Raw genomic sequence first — 20,563 nt, forward strand, 5'->3', positions numbered from 1 at the left:
GTTGGGACTTTTTATTTGCAATTGACTACAGAAGAGTTGAACCTCTATTTTGAAAAATAATGCCGTCAACCAGACAACCCCGGAAGTGCAAAAACATAGGAAATGATCGCTTGCAACATTATGCTATTTCAGGAAAGATACAATTTAACAATTCAGTGCGATTAACATTCTGAAAGAAACAATCAAGACTCACCACATTGTTAATCGGTTTCGATGAATGACGGATACATCTTGAGTTCGAGGGAAACGCAACATTCTTCAGTGTTTGCAGATATCACCATGCTTTGTAGTATTTAGGCTATTTATTTAATCGATAGGGATACGAAGATATGGTGCTGTATGTGTAATTGAATTGAATTTGAGAAGAGATATAAAGGTAAAATAACGCTTACATTTGCATATTTTTCGAGACCTCTCGGAAATACTACCTTCTATGATCATTTCTGGTAACAAACAAGTTGGTGTTTTTGCACTTTCCGTCATTTCGAATGAACTACTGCATTTACATTTTGTAAGAAATAGGACACTGAAAGTGTCACCTACATTGGTCTTTAAAGATCTGTTCATGTTCAGATCCGATAAATCTTAACCTTGTTCATAAAACGGCACAGAAAAGAACACAAGCATGAGTTTCTTCAGTTTTGGCCAAAGTGCAGAAATTGATGTAGTTCTGACTGATGCTGAGACGAGAAAGAAGGCTGAACATAAGACTGAAGATGGGAAGAAGGACAAATATTTCCTATTTTATGACGGGGAGACTGTGTCTGGAAAGATCAACGTTACACTGAAGAACCCTGGGAAAAGACTGGAACATCAAGGGATCAAAATCGAATTTGTAGGCCAAATTGGTGAGTATACATCTTTGTTTAATGTCGAGACATCTATTCCAAATGAATCATAATAAATGCAATGGCCCCTTTTCTGTTGGACTTTTTGGATCAACAACAGTAGTGTCATATGTGCCAATACGCCTAGATGCATTCTTCTATGAGGGAGTGATTCTATTGCGATGTGTATACCTGTCCTTTCTTCACAGAGCTGTACTATGACAGAGGAAACCATCATGAGTTTGTCTCCCTGGTGAAAGATCTGGCAAGGCCTGGGGAGCTTACTCAGTCACAGACCTTCGATTTTGAGTTCACCCATGTTGAGAAGCCCTATGAGACCTACACAGGCCAGAATGTGAAGCTGCGGTAAGGAAACATGCAGCCTGAACATTCTCTGTCAAAATAACTATTACTTTATGGCTCACTCTTTAACCCAAGTTCACCTTTGACCAGTCAGTCATGTGCCTAGCACTACTTCCTCATCAAGAGTAATGTTTGTGTGCTTCACATGCTCAAATGTATTGCATTACACACACAAATCATAATTACTGGTTATGATAATGACTATCTTCTTTTATAGCCTCAGGATGCAATGAGGATATGCTGTTGGATAACATCTGAGATTACAGCAGATTTGCTCAGTGTCTGTTGGTTGTACTTGCAGGTATTTTCTGCGTGCTACGGTGAGCAGGAGACTGAATGACATCAGTAAAGAGATGGATATCGTGGTGCACACACTCAGCACTTACCCAGAGCTCAACTCATCAATAAAAATGGAAGTTGGGATTGAAGACTGTCTCCACATTGAGTTTGAGTACAACAAATCCAAGTAAGGGTGAAATAGATTTTTAAAAATCACACCCTCAGTCACCTAATTTTTAAAAACTCAATTTACAAAATAACAAAATGCCACCACCTCTAGTCACAGGAACATGCAGAAACCATTGTAGTTTAGAACCTTTCCTTTGACTATGTATTGTCTTTGTGTTATAGCAGCCCTATGACGATCTCTCCTGTCCTCTACAGGTACCACCTGAAAGACGTAATTGTGGGTAAGATCTACTTCCTGCTGGTGCGGATTAAGATAAAGCACATGGAGATTGACATCATCAAACGGGAGACAACTGGCACCGGTCCTAGTGTATACCATGAAAATGACACCATCGCCAAATATGAGATCATGGATGGGGCTCCTGTCCGAGGTAAAGGATATAGTGAAGTGGATTGTATGCTTTTGAAAATGGCAATGCTCAACTACCCATCAGGTCTGACTGTGTGTTTGTATTATGTTTAAGGAGAGTCAATTCCAATCCGGCTGTTTCTGGCTGGCTATGAGATGACTCCCACCATGCGAGACATTAATAAGAAGTTCTCTGTGCGTTACTACCTTAACTTGGTGCTGATTGATGAGGAGGAGAGACGCTACTTCAAACAGCAGGTATGGAACCGGGGCTTCTGATGGGTAATTGTTAGAAGTGATCCCAGATAAAATGATGTGCCCTTAGAGGGAATTTATCAGGCGTCAGGTTCAACATGGTGTATCCACTGTGCTGCACTTTTTATATATTGCATTCCTATCTAGCATTAAATGTTTCCCTATGGAAATTCTTTAATGATTAAGACAGTGCTCAAGACCACTTCCTTCTCCAGGAAATCACACTGTGGAGGAAAGGGGATGTGGTGAGGAAGAGCATGTCGAGCCAGGCCACCATCGGAGCCCAGCGGTTCGAGGGCTCAGCCAGTTCAGAGAGCGCTCTGGAGAAGGCGGCGAGGGAGGACAGCGGCTAAAGCTCATTCTCCTCACAGAAGGAAAAGTAGTGGAGGCACCTGTCAACTCACATGATCACTGATAAAGTAGCCCTGTTTATTAGGGCTGCTGAATAAAGGGATAAAGGAAGGATTAAGGGAAGGACTGTAGGTAAACACCTGAACAATGAAAAAGAAGCCTGCATGAGGCATTACAGGGGTCTAAAATTCCGCTGCAGGTCAACTCCCTCAACACACATATCCAGTGAAAGCAAAGCCGGCCACTTGTTTAGATCTCCCCCTGTGCGTGATACCCTAAAATGTAATATTATACTCGGTATTCTTCAAATGATCAACTTTCTTCGTCAAAGTATATTTCTAGCTTTAGCTTTATATATGAATGGATTCTAACTCCGTATACAAACCTCTATTGTAATAGGGAGTTGAAGACCTGACTAACAGCGATGCATTTTGAAAACATTCCATACCCAGTCAAATGTATTCCTGACATTTTGATGTGGTCTGTCATAATGAAATCTGAAATTCTAACTTTGCACTGATTATATGTATTAATTGCTCCTCCACAAACACATGCTCTCAGTCCTTGTGTAATGATTGCACAGTGAGATCATTGGAAGGTTTCTATTGCATTGTAAGTGTTGTCTAATTTCTTTGTTGAGTGAGAGGGCTGGATAAATGATTACTTACCCATTAATTTGTAAATCCTTCAAATAAGAGCCATTGAATCTCTCACCCTCTTATGCCGTTAAACCGTCATACAGTGAATAGCATTCAGACGGTGCCACAATATGACTATTACATTCACATGCTTTACCTAAGCATTCCAATAGTGTTAGGCAGGGATTTTAAGTGCTTGTATTTGAGGTCTGATAGTAAGTCTTCTGTATCTTCCATGTTAGACTTGAAATGTTGTGCCTAAGTGTATCAATCTAGCAAATGAAATTCTGTTGCCTCAATATGTTTAACACATATTTTAGCCTGAGGTTTTCCTGTATTTTTTGTGCTCTGCAAATTGCTAATCTATAGCCCCTTTCCCCAAAACTGAAATACATTTGCCAAATGCCTTGTTATCCACAGACACATTTTGGTATATAAATAAGTTAATGTGTGCACCTGATAAATATTTGACTGATGGAATGATTGATTGCCTTTACTCTTGGAAATGAAAATTCTGCATGTTTAGACTGAAATAATCCCCTTTAGACAGTGAAGGCAAACACATGAACTGTCAATAATACCTCTTTAATATTAGAAATAAACTCCAGGCTGTCTCTTGACAAACACAGAAACCTTGAGACAATTTCCATTTAATACAAGCATAATGGTTCAATAGATCTCTCCTACATTAAACATATTAGCAGCAGCATCATCATACACAAGACAGGAAAACTTCTCTCCAGGTCATCTTGTCAAAATCTTCACAGTGGGTCATTGTCCTCCAAACTCAGGACAAATTCAAATTCCTCTGAGTGAAAAAATTAAAAAGGTATGATTTTACTTACACAAAAGCTTTGTAAACCATGATGTGGCAATTTGACAACCATATTACTCAGTGTCACTGATCTCCACGTACCACTGGTTAGGGGCTGGACAGACAGCCTGGCCCTGGTGAAGAGAGCCATGCCATTCAGGGACCCGCCTTTGGCCTTGTGCTGCAGGTGGATCTTCTTCAACTCAGACAGAGGAATGAAGCGCTTCAACATCCTCTCAAACTGGACATCAACCTGGCAGTCAAACATGAAACAAGCCAGCAGAGCACTAGTACAGTTTAAATTGGATTGCGATAAAAAGCCTGTTACATACCAGTGATATATCTTGAGCTCAAGCCATTTGGAACACAAACAAATGTGAACATGAAACCATTCATACCATACTCCATTTGGGGTTGTCTGCCTTGCTGGAGGCGTCGTAATGGACATCTTTCTTGTCAAACTGAGTGTGGTCCACATAGGACTCCTTTACAATCTGGAAAAGAGAAAGCAGGTGAGAGGCACCATACCTGAAACACAGTGTATATTACCAACAGAAATAAACAGGCTCACCTTCATAACTCCAGCTATTCCAGGCTCCTTGCAGTTGCTGTGGTAGAAGAATGCATGCTGCCCCTCTTTCATGTCTCGCATAAAGTTACGGGCTTGGTAGTTCCGAACACCATCCCAACACCCAGTTTGGTTGGGAAGAGTCTTCAGATCCTCGATCCCAAACTGTGACATAGTAAGTAAGCCATAACGACCCATAGTACAGGAGCCCATCTCTTGTTTCTGTATATTGTTAGGCAGCTTGATGTATAAGTATACACGCAGAATAGGATGCTAGTCTGTCACAGGGAATTACTCCCAATCCATTCCATTTATGCTGAAAGTGAAACAGATTCCATTTTTTGAACCCCCAACCTTCCAATCTAAGGTTGGACACATTAACCACAAAGCCTCTGAGTTGGTAACAATTGTGACATGGAATAGCCTAGATATCATTTATCCTGAACAAGACATCACTATTGAGCAACAACAGGTCTTGACACAGATGACACCATCCTATTATTAAGCAGAATAGAATACCTTGACATCTATGCCATTTTCCAAGCGGCTCTCTGGCTCTGACTTCATCAGCCAGTGACAATACTGTGGTCTTTCAGGTGATTTTTTTGCCTTTGAACTCTCCTGTTTTCCAGTCTTTCCGGAACCTTTCCTCTTCCCCCTGACTGCCTGACCAACCTCCAATGGGGAGTCCTCACTGTGGGCATTAGTTTTTGTCTCTTCGTCGTTGCCTGGGTAATACATTCACTTATTAATAGCCATTCTAAAATCAAATCATTGTGGTAGTAAAGTGAGTGTGAAAGTGTCAGGGATGTTGAAAAACCTTGCAATGGCATGTCATTCAGTGCACAGAAATGTTAACGCTTTTACTTACTGGATTGTAGTGTTCTTGTGGTTCCACGGGTTCTCATTTTAGGTGCCATGCCTGAGAGATGAAGCAATAGTGGTTGGCTTGGAAGAACTAGAATCTTCAAGTCCCATTCCAATAATATCTAACCATTGGTGCGTGACAGTAGGTGACATTTGATTTACAATTTTAAAAAAATAACGTGTTTCATTAAATCAGTTAATTATGCGAAGGGTTGCATTGTTACTTACTGGTACGTTATAAAGATGCAAATCGAAGTGGTCGGAACCATAAAACTCAGAACGCTGCAAAAAGAAGGACTGAATGACGAAGAACTCCCGCGCTAGTGGCTTACGTCAAAAGCATATGATGCAGAAACAATTCGCTTTAGTTTGTTTATCTGTTTAGGCCCCCTTAATGTATCTGGTTTAGGCAAGCAATTGACCTTAAGGTATATTTCGGTGGTTAATTAAATAACGAGAAAAATGTGCCCTTTCCTGAAAAAATATAGAATAAAACTAAGCAAGCAACCCAATATAACAACTACACGTATCTTGCGTAATGGAACTACATTTCCCTACAGTAGCAGCGTGATATAACCAATAACCAACATGGCCATGGGGACGTTATCTAGAGTTGTCAGACTCAGTTCATGCATCGGCAGAAGTCGGCGGTTAATATTTAACAGCACACAGAGACGAGGAATAGCTTCGTGTATTGACCGTAAGCATTTTTGGTTTCCAAATCGTTGGTAGAGTAATTCCAGACTTGCACTACTAACCATCTGACGCGTTGGCTTAGTTGGGATGAGCTGAATAGCTATCTAAACTAGCTAACGTTAGCTGAGTACTGTAACGTAAACTCACCCCATTCCGTACAAATGTGCGCAACCGCGACATTCAAACGAGGCTACAAAGAAAACTAATGGGACTATGTTGACTTCAAAATCGGGGGTGTGAACTACGTTTCTATTCATGCGTTGATCGACATGGTAATGGCTCTATAGTATTGGAGAAAAGTTGAAAAACTGACCCTCCGTTACATCGTGACGTGTCATGTCGTAACATACACCACGCATAAAGCAACTATTTCTGTACAATCTCTCTCCAGGTGTAGCACTTCTCTCATCGTTTAAAAACAAGAAACGAACAGTGACGGGGGTAAGGGGGGATACCTAGTCATATTTTGCGTCGTCACTGTAAGCGATCACGACTCTCAAAAAAACGGTTTACTTCTGAGGATCACTTTAGCACCGTCCTAAAAACCAGATTCAAATTCGACACAAACCTTCAAATAGGTATGTAATCACACATTATATAAACTCTTTATAGTGTTTTATTTACATTTTAGAGGCGATAAGTTGGACAGATCGAGTGAAAAAAGCAATTTTCCCACACAACATCTCTCCTTCTTACTATCACGCATTAGTTTTGCTTCCCCACCCGCCATTTTTAAAAACACCCGACGGGGCTCATTGCCTGCTTGAATCATGCAGAAACGGGCAGCGTTTAGGTCATGTCACTTATTTTGTTGGAAAGGGGAGAACGTGTGCTTTACAATGGTATTGACATTACAGTTGATCTGGAAGTATTACGTTTTTTAGGCGCTAAAATAAGGTCAATTGTACGGACCAATGCGATGTACAAAATTGAGTGAGTTTACGTGTAACTGACTGCAGAAAAAACTTCCACAAATAATTTGTTAACATGGCCACTCAATTGGCAGAAAAAAACTTCCACAAATCATTTGTTAACATGGCCACTCATCATGTTCAGTTGCTCTGAGGGTTTCTTCCATGAAACAGGTCGTTATATCCATTCAGTCAATTGCGTTCATTAGTCCACACACCTTAATAATGTTCCTGAAGTTGTGGGTATAGGTTCTACTAGCTCTGCACCAATGATGTCATGGATGTGGTACTTGATCTGGAATTGAATCTGTGAGTTGGTCTTTCTCTCCTCCAGGCTTAAGACTAAGTTATATTTGGACGTCTTAACCATGCCCAGCACAGCTTTACGACCCTGTATTAGGTACTTGGTGAATCTGACAGTTGGATAGAGCTGCCAGCATCCCTGTCAGAACCCATGACTTCACCAGTTGCGTTCTCTGAGCCTGTGAAGAGAAACTCCTTGAGCATTTTGTATTTGTTGAAGCTCAGGTTGTTGCAGAAGGGCAGCACTTTCTCCAGGATCTTCTCTACTGTGCCCAGTGTCCATCTCCCCTCCTCCCTGGCCAGGACTTTAGCCTTGTAGTCTGCAGCGAACACCAACCCAAAGACCTCAGCGTCAAAGCCCAGCTGGAACATCAACACCTCCCCTGTTCCCTCAAGTCACTCAGCTGCATGTGTAACGGATATGAAACGGCTAGCTTAGTTAGCGGTGGTGCGCGCTAAATAGTGTTTCAATCGGTGACGCCACTTGCTCTGAGACCTTGAAGTAGTAGTTCCCCTTGCTCTGCAAGGGCCGCGACTTTTGTGGAGCGATGGGTAACGATGCTTCGTGGGTGACTGTTGTTGATGTGTGCAGAGGGTCCCTGGTTCGCGCCCGGGTATGGGCGAGGGGATGGTCTAAAGTTATACTGTTACACATGTCCACTTGGGTCCAACCATTGTGTATAATTGGTGTTTTAGGACAATTTGTGGAAGGGCGTCATTGAAGAGTTTGCGTGAGAATAATGTTATAAGGTCTTGCAGGTCCAGTGGTCCCTCTTCTCCATTGTTGACAGCACCAAACTGCTTCTCATTGCCAACTCTTAATTTCTTCACTTTAAACGTGTCTGGTATAAGGCCCTGTTTTCTGTTCATAACTGACATAAAGTAATCATTGCTGTAGCAACTCCTCGTCAAACAAGATTTTCAAATTGTTTTTGTGTTGATGTATTTTAACCATATGAATTTTGAGATTGCATGCTGGTGAACAGGCAGGCCTGCTTGAGGACAGCCACTTGATTCGTATTGGTCAGCCATGGCTCCTTTCGAACTCTCTGAGGCAGGGGTGTGTGTACTATGCCCCTGTCTTTTTTTATTTCACCTTTATGTAACCAGGTAGGCCAGTTGAGAACAAGTTCCCATTTACAACTGTGACCTGGCCAAGATAAAGCAAAGCAGTGCGACAAAAACAACACAGAGTTACACATAAACAAACGTACAGTCAACAACACAATAGGAAAATCTGTATACAGTGTGTGCCAATGTAGAAGAGTAGGGAGGTAAGGCAATAAATAGGCCATGGAGGCAAAATAATTACAATTTAGCACTAATACTGGAGTGATAGATGTGCAGATGATGATGTGCAAGTAGAGGTACTGGGATGCAAAAGAGCAAGAGGATAAGTAACAATATAGGAATAAGGTAGTTGGGGGTGCTATTTACAGATTGTCTGTGTACAGGTACAGTGATCGGTAAGCTACTCTGACAGCTGATGCTTAAAGTTAGAGAGGGAGATGTCTCCAGCTTCATTGAATTTGGAAATTCGTTCTAGTCATTGGCAGCAGAGAACTGGAAGGAAAGACGGCCAAAGCAAATGTTGGCTTTGGGGGTGACCAGTGAAATATACCTGCTTTAGCGTATGCTACGGTTGGGTGTTGCTATGGTGACCAGTGAGCTGAGATAAGGCGGGGCTTTACCTAGCATAGACTTATAGATGACCTGGAGCCAGTGGGTTTGGTGATAAATATGTAGTGAGGGCCAGCCAACGTGAGCATACAGGTCACAGTGGTGGGTAGTATATGGGGCTTTGGTGACAAAACGGATGACACTGTGATAGACTACATCCAGTTTACTGAGTAGAGTGTTGGAGGCTATTTTGTAAATGACATCGCCAAAGTCAAGGGATTGGTAGGATAGTCAGTTTTACGAGGGTATGTTTGGCAGCATGAGTGAAGGAGGCTTTGTTGTGAAATAGGAAGCCAATTCTAGATTTAATTTAGGATTTGGAGATGTTTTGATATGAGTCTGGAAGGACAGTTTACAGTCTAACCAGACACCTAGGTATTTGTAGTGTTCCACGTATTCTAAGTCAGAACCGTCCAGAGTAGTGATGCTAGTCAGGTGGGAGGGTGCGGGCAGCAATCGGTTGAAGAGCATGCAATTAGTTTTACTTGCATTTAAAAGTAGTTGGGAGGCCTCGGAAGGAGTTTTGTATGGCATTGAAGCTTGTTTTGAGGTTTGTTAGCACAGTGTCCAAAGAAGGGCCAGATGTATACAGAATGGTGTCGTCTGGGTAGAGGTGGATCAGAGAATCACCAGCAACAAGAGCGAGCGACATCATTGATATACAGTGGGGCAAAAAAGTATTTAGTCAGCCACCAATTGTGCAAGTTCTCCCACAATAATAAGAATGTGTTCTTAACTGACTTGCCTAGTTAAATAAAGATGAGATAAAGGTGTAAAATAAAAAAACGGCAAAATCGGTTTCCAATTGTAATAAACTTGAAATCGGCCCTAATTAATCGTCCATTCAGATTAATCGGTCGACCACTAATAATAATTATTGTGAGCTATGACATGACAATTTGAAAAATACAATTTTTTTATCAATGGATGTCGATTTAACTCATTTGACTGCTATGATAAGGCACAAGGCGGAATAGTATATTGCCAATATACCATGGGCTGTTCTTAAACATGACCCTAGTGCTTGGATACATTTGTTAGCCTTGGTATATTGGCCGTATACCACAAACCCCTGGGGTGTGTTATTGCTATTACAAACTGGTTACCATAATTGCATTTTTTTGTTACCCGTGGTAGATGGTTTGATATACACTGCTCAAAAAAATAAAGGGAACACTAAAATAACACATCCTAGATCTGAATGAATTAAATATTCTTATTAAATACTTTTTTCTTTACATAGTTGAATGTGCTGACAATAAAATCACACAAAAATGATCAATGGGAATTACATTTATCAACCCATGGAGGTCTGGATTTGGAGTCACACTCAAAATTAAAGTGGAAAACCACACTACTGGCTGATCCAACTTTGATGTAATGTCCTTAAAACAAGTCAAAATGAGGCTCAGTAGTGTAGTGTAGTGTAGTGTGGCCTCCACGTGCCTGTATGACCTCCCTACAACACCTGGGCATGCTCCTGATGAGGTGGCAGATGGTCTCCTGAGGGATCTCCTCCCAGACCTGGACTAAAGCATCCGCCAACTCCTGGACAGTCTGTGGTGCAACGTGGCGTTGGTGGATGGAGCGAGACATGATGTCCCAGATGTGCTCAATTGGATTCAGGTCTGGGGAACGGGCGGGCCAGTCCATAGCATCAATGCCTTCCTCTTGCAGGAACTGCTGACACACTCCAGCCACATGAGGTCTAGCATTGTCTTGCATTAGGAGGAACCCAGGGCCAACCACACCAGCATATGGTCTCCCAAGGGGTCTGAGGATCTCATCTCCGTACCTAATGGCAGTCGTGCTACCTCTGGCGAGCACATGGAGGGCTGTGCGGCCCCCCAAAGAAATGCCACCCCACACCATGACTGACCCACCGCCAAACCGGTCATGCTGGAGGATGTTGCAGGCAGCAGAACGTTCTCCACGGCGTCTCCAGACTGTCACGTCTGTCACGTGCTCAGTGTGAACCTGCTTTCATCTGTGAAGAGCACAGGGCGCCAGTGGCGAATTTGCCAATCTTGGTGTTCTCTGGCAAATGCCGAACGTCCTGCACGGTGTTGGGCTGTAAGCACAACCCACACCTGTGGACGTCGGGCCCTCATACCACCCTCATGGAGTCTGTTTCTTACCGTTTGAGCAGACACATGCACATTTGTGGCCTGCTGGAGGTCATTTTGCAGGGCTCTGGCAGTGCTCCTCCTTGCACAAAGGCGGTGTGTGTTTGTGTGTGTGTGTGTGTGTGTGTGTATATATATATATGTATGTATGTATGTATGTGTGTGTGTATATACAGTGCCTTGCGAAAGTATGCGGCCCCCTTGAACTTTGCGACCTTTTGCCACATTTCAGGCTTCAAACATAAAGATATAAAACTGTACAACAAACCCACAACAAGTGGGACACAATCATGAAGTGGAACGACATTTATTGGATATTTCAAACTTTTTTAACAAATCAAAAACTGAAAAATTGGGCGTGCAAAATTATTCAGCCCCCTTAAGTTAATACTTTGTAGCGCCACCTTTTGCTGCGATTACAGCTGTAAGTCGCTTGGGGTATGTCTCTATCAGTTTTGCACATCGAGAGACTGACATTTTTTCCCATTCCTCCTTGCAAAACAGCTCGAGCTCTTGTGAGGTTGGATGGAGAGCTTTTGTGAACAGCAGTTTTCTGTTCTTTCCACAGATTCTCGATTGGATTCAGGTCTGGACTTTGACTTGGCCATTCTAACACCTGGATATGCTTATTTTTGAACCATTCCATTGTAGATTTTGCTTTATGTTTTGGATCGTTGTCTTGTTGGAAGACAAATCTACGTCCCAGTCTCAGGTCTATTGCAGACTCCATCAGGTTTTCTTCCAGAATGGTCCTGTATTTGGCTCCATCCATCTTCCCATCAATTTTAACCATCTTCCCTGTCCCTGCTGAAGAAAAGCAGGCCCAAACCATAATGCTGCCACCACCATGTTTGACAGTGGGGATGGTGTGTTCAGCTGTGTTGCTTTTACGCCAAACATAACGTTTTGCATTGTTGCCAAAAAGTTCAATTTTGGTTTCATCTGACCAGAGCACCTTCTTCCACATGTTTGGTGTGTCTCCCAGGTGGCTTGTGGCAAACTTTAAACTACACTTTTTATGGATATCTTTAAGAAATGGCTTTCTTCTTGCCACTCTTCCATAAAGGCCAGATTTGTGCAATATACGACTGATTGTTGTCCTATGGACAGAGTCTCCCACCTCAGCTGTAGATCTCTGCAGTTCACCAGAGTGATCATGGGCCTCTTGGCTGCATCTCTGATCAGTCTTCTCCTTGTATGAGCTGAAAGTTTAGAGGGACGGCCAGGTCTTGGTAGATTTGCAGTGGTCTGATACTCCTTCCATTTCAATATTATCGCTTGCACAGTGCTCCTTGGGATGTTTAAAGCTTGGGAAATATTTTTGTATCCAAATCCGGCTTTAAACTTCTTCACAACAGTATCTCGGACCTGCCTGGTGTGTTCCTTGTTCTTCATGATGCACTCTGCGCTTTTAACGGACCTCTGAGACTATCACAGTGCAGGTGCATTTATACGGAGACTTGATTACACACAGGTGGATTGTATTTATCATCATTAGTCATTTAGGTCAACATTGGATCATTCAGAGATCCTCACTGAACTTCTGGAGAGAGTTTGCTGCACTGAAAGTAAAGGGGCTGAATAATTTTGCACACCCAATTTTTCAGTTTTTGATTTGTTAAAAAAGTTTGAAATATCCAATAAATGTCGTTCCACTTCATGATTGTGTTCCACTTGTTGTCGATTCTTTACAAAAAAATACAGTTTTATATCTTTATGTTTGAAGCCTGAAATGTGGCAAAAGGTCGCAAAGTTCAAGGGGGCCGAATACTTTCGCAAGGCACTGTATATGCTTGTCAACAACAGCCAATGTATACTTTTTAAATTTATTTTCACCTGTAGCCTAATCAGATTACTGTTAACATCAATCTAATGCGTTCTAACAACTGATCGGCAATTGCGATAGAGCTTTGATAACTTCCAATTTAATTAACTAAACATGTCCATTAATTGGTTTGCCAGCTCCAGGTAGGCTACACAAGTGGCACATTAATTTGCAATGCCCCCAGTGATATTGTCATTTCGACATATTTCTTGTATCAAATAGTAGCCAATAGTGGCATATATATTAATAGTCTACTTTATGGCCAACAGAGGCACATTTATAATTCTCCACATTTAATGTCAGTTTCATTGAGGCCATTGAGGCCCATTCTAAATATATCAGTGTTACCAGCAAAGCATCATCACACCTCCTCCTCCATGCTTCACGGTGGGAACCACACATGCTGAGTAGGAGAACGGATGATCTCACAGCCGGTTGGAACCAAAAATCTCAAATGTGGACTCGTCAGACCAAATGACAGATTTCCACCTGTAATGTCCATTGCTCGTGTTTCTTGGCCCAAGCAAGTCTCTTCTTATTGGTGTCCTTTAGTAGTGGTTTCTTTGCAGCAATTCGACCATGGAGGCGTGATTCACCCAGTCTCCTCTGAACAGTTGATGTTGAGATGTGTCTGTTACTTGAACTCTGAAGCATTTATTTGGGCTGCAATTTCTGAGGCTGGTAACTCTAATGAATGCATCTTCTGCAGCAGAGGTAACGCATCTTCTGCAGCAGAGGTAACGCATCTTCTGCAGCAGAGGTAACCTTCATGTCTTAAAGTAATGATGGACTGTCATTTCTCTTTGCTTTATTCAGCCTTTCTTGCCATAATATGGACTTGGTCTTTATAACAAGGCAAACCTGTTAATTGAAATGCATTCCAGGTGACTACCTCATGAAGTTGGTTGAGAGAATGCCAAGACTGTGCAAAGCTGTCATCAAGGCAAAGGGTGGCTACTTTGAAGAGTGTCAAATATAAAATATATTTTGATTTGTTTAACACTTTTAGGTTACTACATGATTCCATATGTGTTATTTCATAGTTTTGTCATCACTATTATTCTACAAGGTAGAAAATATTAAAAATAAAGAAAAACCCTTGAATGAGTAGGTGTGTCCAAACTTTTTACTGGTACTGTATATGTTTTTAAGAGAAATACCATGGTGGCTGCAGTGCAACTTAGAAATAGCCCAAAAACCTGCAACCTAACAATACATTTTCACATGCGACATTGTTTTCAAAGTAGCCCAATTTGGCCAGAACATGGCAACACTGTTCTGGCCTGACCTACGTTGAGTTGGATGGCTGTAAAGAAAGGGCGTGTGTCATGTTCAATGGTTGGTTGAACTTTTTCACATGAAGAGAAATGGTATGTTTAAAAGGATTCTGGTCATTTTTACCTTACTCTACAGTATTATCATTGTCTTATACCACTAGGCTTTATTCAGTATGTGCCATGCGTGACACTATTCTTAACTCCCTCCTTGCAGCTGCTCATGGCCTCAGCGATGAACAGAAGGAGTTTCAGAAGATGGCCTTTGACTTCGCAGCCCATGAAATGTCTCCACACATGGCCGAGTGGGATGAAAAGGTACTAACTACTGTGCAGTGCAGCTTGTTTAGCTAGATTTTTGAGCCACTTTAAAATCGGACTCCCTTTCAACCCATCCATATCAATGGAGGAAATGGAACGGTATCAAACATATGGAAACTACGTTTGACTCCTTTGCATCAATGCCATTCCAATGAGCCTGACTTCCTACAGCTCCTCCCACCAGCCTCCTCTGCAATCACTCATCCCCTTTTTGTGTAAGGGCATTTGTTTGAACGTAAAAGCATATCTTTTTTTAATTGTTCAGGAAATCTTCCCGGTGGAGACCATGCGAAAGGCTGCCCAGCTGGGGTTTGGGGGGATCTATGTACAGCCGGAGGTGGGGGGATCTGGCCTGTCTCGTCTGGACACCTCGGTCATCTTTGAGGCGTTATCGACAGGCTGTGTCAGCACCACAGCCTACATCAGCATTCATAAGTAAGGCCTGGCCAATGCCAGCAATCACCACAACATTCAACCTCTCTAAAGGGTCTGCTCAAGAGACCCCTGCTTTAAATTAATATCTAGTCAATTGCCTATAGGGGATTTTTGGTTATGATTACGATGATTAGGATTCTGATTTTTCAACGCCGATACCAATTATTGGAGGACCAAAAAAAGCCGATACCGATTAATCAGCCGACTTATATTTGATTTATTTATGACAATTACAACAATACTGAATGAACACTTATTTTAACTTAATATAATACATAACATGCTCAATTTGGTTTAAATAATGCAAAAACAGTGTTGGAGAAGAAAGTAAAAGTGCAATATGTGCCATGTAAAAAAGCTAACGTTTAAGTTCCTTGCTCAGAACATGAGAACATACAGTGGGGCAAAAAAGTATTTAGTCAGCCACCAATTGTGGAAGTTCTCCCACTTAAAAAGATGAGGCCTAATTTGCAAATAAAAAATCCTACAATGTGATTTTCTGGATGTTTTTTCTCATTTTGTCTGTCATAGTTGAAGTGTACCTATGATGAAAATTACAGGCCACTCATCTTTTTCAGTGGGAGAACTTGCACAATTGGTGGCTGACTAAATACTTTTTTGCCCCACTGTATGAAAGCTGGTGGTTCAGTATTCCCAGTTCTTCAATATTCCCAGTTAGGTTTTAGGTTGTAGTTATTATAGGACTATTTCCCTCTATACCATTAGTATTTCATATACCTTTGACTATTGGATGTTCTAATAGCCACTTTAGTATTGCCAGCCTAATCTCAGGAGTTGATAGGCTTGAAGTCATAAACAACGCTGTGAAGCAAGCATTGCTAAGAGCTGCCGGCAAACGCTCAGACTGCTCTATCATATCATAGACTTAATTATAATATAATAAACACAAATACAAGCCGTTGGCCATTAATATGGTCAAATCCGGAAACTTATCATTTCGAAAAAACGTTTATTCTTTCAGTGAAATACGGAACCGTTCCGTATTTTATCGAACGCAAGTGAAGTGACACAATTTCCCTAGTTAATATTGCCTGCTAACATGAATTTCTTTTAACTAAATATACAGGTTTAAAAAAATATACTTCTGTGTATTGATTTTAAGAAAGGCATTGATGTTTATGGTTGTGCTTTTTTTTCGCGAATGCGCTTTTAAATCATCCCCCGTTTTGGCGAAGTAGGCTGTGATTCGATGATAATTTAACAGACACCGCATTGATTATATGCAACGCAGGACAAGCTAGTTAACCAAGTAATATCATCAACCATGTGTAGTTAACTAGTGATTGTGAAGATGGATTGTTTTCATAAGATAAGTTTAATACTAGCTAGCAACTTACCATGGCTCCTTGCTGCACTCGTGAAACAGGTGGTCACCCTGCCATGCAGTTTCCTTGTGGAATGCAATGTAATGGGCGTCCAAAAAGTCAGATTTACTGATTTGTTATGAAAACTTGAGTATGGGGTGTTCATTAATGGATGCTCATTTCTGTGCAGCATGTGTAACTGGATGATTGACACCTTCGGCAACACCGAGCAGAGGGAGAAGTTCTGCCCTGAGCTTTGTACGATGGACAAGTTTGCCTCTTATTGTCTCACTGAACCAGGTTGGTATTTTGTCTTCATCTTTCTAGTATATGAACCTGTGTAATGTGGTAATGAAGCAGTTTTATTTCTGAATCTCATTTCACGTTTCAGGCAGTGGCAGTGATGCTGCTTCCTTACTCACTACTGCAAAGTTGGAAGGAGACCATTATATCCTCAATGGTTCCAAGGTACTGTTTTTAATTCATCTCCATACTATAGCTGATAGAATAAATCGTGATATAAAGTGGAAGTTCCTGTCTCACTCTGTATGTGTCCTACTGCAGGCCTTCATCAGTGGAGGAGGAGACACAGACGTGTACATAGTAATGTGTCGGACGGGAGGGAAAGGTCCCAAGGGGATATCCTGTGTGGTGGTGGAGAAAGACACTCCAGGACTCAGCTTTGGCAAGAAGGAGAAGAAGGTAGCTGGCATTTGATTGATGTTGGTATTGTCTTAAATCGGTAATTTTGAATACAATCATTATGTCTTAGAAACTGTAAAGCAGGAACCTACATGGTCTGTAGACATGAGGACATTAACTAAGTGAAGCCATGTCCACCAGGGGCCATAGTTGAGTCCCTGAGGGATGCAGTGATTTTCCAACTGAGGCCTCTCCTCTCTCTCCAGGTGGGATGGAACTCTCAGCCAACTAGAGCAGTGATCTTAGAGGACTGCCACGTCCCAGTGACCAATCGTCTGGGTCAGGAGGGACAGGGCTTCAACATTGCTATGAGAGGCCTGAACGGAGGCAGGATCAATATTGGTGAGATGTCACCAGATTTACCTTTTGTTTCAATGGTTTGTTATTTGATGGCCATCTATATATTTTTCTCAAGTCGTTTTTTGCTCAACCCATTTTATTCACAGGTTTTGAAAACACAACCAATGCTCAGGTGTCAGCTACATTAACTTACATTGGGTTTATCTGCCTGCAGCCTCTTGTTCTCTTGGGGCGGCCCATGCATGTGTACAGCTGGCGAGAGATCACCTGCTAGTACGCAAGCAGTTTGGAGAGGCTCTCTCCAACAACCAGGTAAGCATCCCATCAAGTCTACGGCTTTGAATTGGGAAAGATATTTGATTCTGGGTTCCTTCTGTAGTTCCTGCAGTTTAAGTTGGCAGAGATGGCAACCAAGCTAGTGGCATCACGTCTGTTGCTACGCGAGGCTGCCGTGGCACTGCAGGAGAGCAGGTCTGACGCTGTGTCCCTCTGCTCCATGGCCAAACTCTTTGTCACTGACGAGTGCTTCAACGTGAGTCAATATCTCTTATGAAAATACTTATTTTAGTATTTACTGTATTTACTGTAAAACCCTCCATTAGCTATTAGCCTGGGTGTGTATTTGCTTAAACTGCAGCAGACTTGTTTTGACATGCAAGGTTGAAATGCAGTGAAATTCCACTGCAGCAGACAGTACACAATTAATTATACTTTTTGGGGACCCAGAGCTTATTATAGGCCAGTGTTTATTTGCTAAAATGTGAAACAGTAAGTGGTCTCCTTTTGCACACTGGTAATGATGTAGTCTATCAGATGTAGCTGGACAGCTCTCACACACACAGGTATATCTGCAATCAACAGATCTGTAACCAGGCACTCCAGATGCATGGTGGATACGGTTACCTCAAAGACTATGCTGTTCAACAGTTTGTCCGGGACATCCGAGTACACCAGATACTGGAGGGTATGTATACACCTTGCTTACCATGACAAAGCTGTCCTTCTGAAATTCTTTGTAACAGGTGGTTATCAGTATTTGAATGGTAACACACACATCTTTATAAAATTAGGTACTGTTGTTGCACTGACAAATGACTGACGTTTTACCCTTTTATATTTCCTTTCAGGAACAAATGAAGTGATGCGGATGATAATTGCCAGAAGTTTACTGTCAGAGTCTGGATAAATGTAATGCCATGGGCCATCCAAAATGGACTTTCTCCTGTCTTGAAGGGATGGTGGTGGCAGCCATCATGTGGCGTTTGACTGTGACTGGATCCCTCAAGTGTCTTTTAAAGGGGGAAAATACTATAGCAGTTTTGTTTTTGAGATTGCAAACAGGACCTAATGACAGCATGGAATTAAATAATGTTATGTAAACATTTAATTTAGGTGATTTAAATAAGTTACTCATTGAGAGATACAGTATGGAAGTGGAACATTTCTCCATGCTGTATTTTGTGGTTAATAAATATTGGGGTGAAGCTTTTTGGTTGTCTTACAATAAAAGAAACAGTGCATCTATATATATATATTTACCTTTAACTAGGCAAGTCAGTTAAGAACAAATTCTTATTTTCAATGACAGAGGTTTAACTGCCTGTTCAGGGGCAGAACGACAGATTTTTACCTTGACAGCTTGGGGATTTGAACTTGCGCTACTAGTCCAACGCTCTAACCACGAGGCTACCCTTACCATCTGATACATCTGGGGTGGCTAGTTTGATATCGTGGCCTTTCATGTGTATTCAGTTATGATGATAACATTTGAAACAGGAGCAAGTTTGGTTCTCATGATAATTGCAGTTTAATCCTAAAACAAATATCTAGGCGGGTTGGATAACTGTAAAGTTTCATGCATTGTGTGTGTACTATAATATTTGGCTCTCAAATGTGACTGGATTGTCAGTCATTTACACTCAAAACTGACGGCACTAGATAAGTTTAAATGTTGTGAATTTTCTCAGCTAGGGTACTACATTACGATCAGAACCATGTTTAAAGTGTTACAACGGCTGCATTGGACCTTATCTGGGTAACAATTATGTACCTGTGATGGAAATTCTTGTTCGATGCAAAAAAATAAATAATAATTGCTCTTACACTGAATGGCCATGATCAATTTCACAGTATTATTCCAACCTCAGAACACAGGAAAATCACATTTGACTGCACTGGGCCTTTTGGAGTTAAGGGAAGAATATTTAAAGCCCAGAAATCTCAGCCATTGAACAAACCCAGCCTAGCATTATCAATTAATTATACATTCCAACTACCTAATTAGGATTAATATATTCTCAGTATACATGAATGTGATAAAACCACAATATTCTGTGATATAAGTTCTTATTAGATACGTGTACAAGTATGGGTCAATGCTTTAAACTTTTCCAGTATTGAAATTCTATAAAATACCTGGATAGAGCATGTATGGCAGGTTTTACTGGAGTTGTAACAACTCAACATGAACAGTTGGCCTGAGAAGACTGCCAAGGAGGACTAAGGGAGGAGTGTGCTTTACTGTATATCAGGTATTTGCGTGAAGTTAAAATGTTTAACCCATCTCTATGGGAAGTGATGTGCGTTCTTGAGCATGTTCTCTCCCAGACAACACCTCCCTTATCAATAACTGGCATAACAATTTTAACAATGTATATAAGTCAAACCTGTCAAATACAGTGCATTTGGAAAGCATTCATACCTCGTGACTTTTTCCACATTTTGTAATGTTAGCCTTATTCTAAAATAGATATTGTTTCCCCCCCATAATGACAAAACAAAAACAGATTTTTAGAAATGTTCTGAAAAAAAAAAAAAAATCACATTTACATAAGTATTCAGACTCAGTACTTTGTTGAAGCACCTTTGGCAGCGATTACAGCCTAGAGTCTTCTTGGGTATGACGCTACAAGCTTGGCACAATTGTATTTGGGGAGTTTCTCCCATTCTTGTATGCAGATCCTCTTAAGCGCTGTCAGGTTGGATGGGGAGCATCGCTGCACAGCTATTTTCAGGTCTCTCCAGAGATGTTAGATTGGGTTCAAGTCCAGGGTCTGGCTGGGCCACTCAAGGACATTCAGAGACTTGTCCCGAAGCCACTCCTGCATTGTCTTGGCTGTGTGCTTAGGGTCGTTGTCCTGTTGAAACGTGAACAATCGCCTCAGT

At 41.5% G+C, this 20,563-nt stretch overlaps 3 protein-coding genes and 1 pseudogene across 4 annotated transcripts; 2 read left to right on the plus strand and 2 right to left on the minus strand.

Moving 5' to 3' along the window:
- Window positions 1-71: 71 nt before the first annotated feature.
- On the plus strand, window positions 72-3,731 carry LOC139386211 (vacuolar protein sorting-associated protein 26B-like). Its single transcript, XM_071131693.1, has 6 exons — window positions 72-848; window positions 1,037-1,193; window positions 1,492-1,656; window positions 1,854-2,029; window positions 2,123-2,265; window positions 2,478-3,731. Exons 1-6 carry the CDS (start codon window positions 626-628, stop codon window positions 2,613-2,615), a joined length of 1,002 nt encoding a protein of 333 aa, XP_070987794.1. The 5' UTR covers window positions 72-625; the 3' UTR covers window positions 2,616-3,731.
- An 86-nt stretch (window positions 3,732-3,817) lies between these two features.
- Window positions 3,818-6,398, minus strand: LOC139386212 (thymocyte nuclear protein 1). Of its 2 annotated transcripts, XM_071131696.1 has the most exons (8): window positions 6,344-6,380; window positions 5,729-5,782; window positions 5,505-5,555; window positions 5,153-5,361; window positions 4,637-4,798; window positions 4,464-4,559; window positions 4,168-4,318; window positions 3,818-4,059 (listed from the first exon to the last, which is right to left on the minus strand). In XM_071131696.1, the coding sequence occupies exons 3-8, from the start codon at window positions 5,551-5,553 to the stop codon at window positions 4,013-4,015; spliced, it is 714 nt and encodes a 237-aa protein (XP_070987797.1). In that variant the 5' UTR covers window positions 5,554-5,555; window positions 5,729-5,782; window positions 6,344-6,380; the 3' UTR covers window positions 3,818-4,012. The 2 variants fall into 2 exon arrangements, with proteins under 2 accessions (XP_070987797.1, XP_070987796.1); XM_071131695.1 differs by having other exon boundaries at window positions 5,729-6,398.
- On the plus strand, window positions 6,084-19,500 carry LOC139386210 (acyl-CoA dehydrogenase family, member 8). The gene is made up of 11 exons (XM_071131692.1): window positions 6,084-6,200; window positions 14,533-14,633; window positions 14,902-15,071; window positions 16,587-16,696; window positions 16,788-16,864; window positions 16,961-17,098; window positions 17,305-17,440; window positions 17,613-17,710; window positions 17,778-17,930; window positions 18,260-18,362; window positions 18,526-19,500. The coding sequence occupies exons 1-11, from the start codon at window positions 6,089-6,091 to the stop codon at window positions 18,582-18,584; spliced, it is 1,257 nt and encodes a 418-aa protein (XP_070987793.1). The 5' UTR covers window positions 6,084-6,088; the 3' UTR covers window positions 18,585-19,500.
- On the minus strand, window positions 7,165-8,280 carry LOC139386213 (inactive serine/threonine-protein kinase 19-like; annotated as a pseudogene).
- Window positions 19,501-20,563: the final 1,063 nt, after the last annotated feature.

Source organism: Oncorhynchus clarkii, chromosome 27 (assembly GCF_045791955.1).
Source record: "Oncorhynchus clarkii lewisi isolate Uvic-CL-2024 chromosome 27, UVic_Ocla_1.0, whole genome shotgun sequence".
Taxonomy (NCBI): domain Eukaryota; kingdom Metazoa; phylum Chordata; class Actinopteri; order Salmoniformes; family Salmonidae; genus Oncorhynchus; species Oncorhynchus clarkii.

Coding starts and splice junctions, on each gene's coding strand:
- LOC139386211 (XM_071131693.1), top strand. CDS start 626: ATGAGTTTCTTCAGTTTTGGCCAAAGTGCAGAAATTGATGTAGTTCTG. Junction 1,657..1,853: donor TTTGAGTACAACAAATCCAA/GTAAGGGTGAAA, acceptor TGTCCTCTACAG/GTACCACCTGAAAGACGTAA. Junction 2,030..2,122: donor GGATGGGGCTCCTGTCCGAG/GTAAAGGATATA, acceptor ATTATGTTTAAG/GAGAGTCAATTCCAATCCGG.
- LOC139386212 (XM_071131695.1), bottom strand. CDS start 5,553: ATGGCACCTAAAATGAGAACCCGTGGAACCACAAGAACACTACAATCC. Junction 5,362..5,504: donor CACAAGAACACTACAATCCA/GTAAGTAAAAGC, acceptor TGTATTACCCAG/GCAACGACGAAGAGACAAAA. Junction 4,319..4,463: donor ACAACCCCAAATGGAGTATG/GTATGAATGGTT, acceptor TTTGACTGCCAG/GTTGATGTCCAGTTTGAGAG.
- LOC139386210 (XM_071131692.1), top strand. CDS start 6,089: ATGGCCATGGGGACGTTATCTAGAGTTGTCAGACTCAGTTCATGCATC. Junction 16,865..16,960: donor ATATCCTCAATGGTTCCAAG/GTACTGTTTTTA, acceptor GTCCTACTGCAG/GCCTTCATCAGTGGAGGAGG. Junction 18,363..18,525: donor AGTACACCAGATACTGGAGG/GTATGTATACAC, acceptor ATTTCCTTTCAG/GAACAAATGAAGTGATGCGG.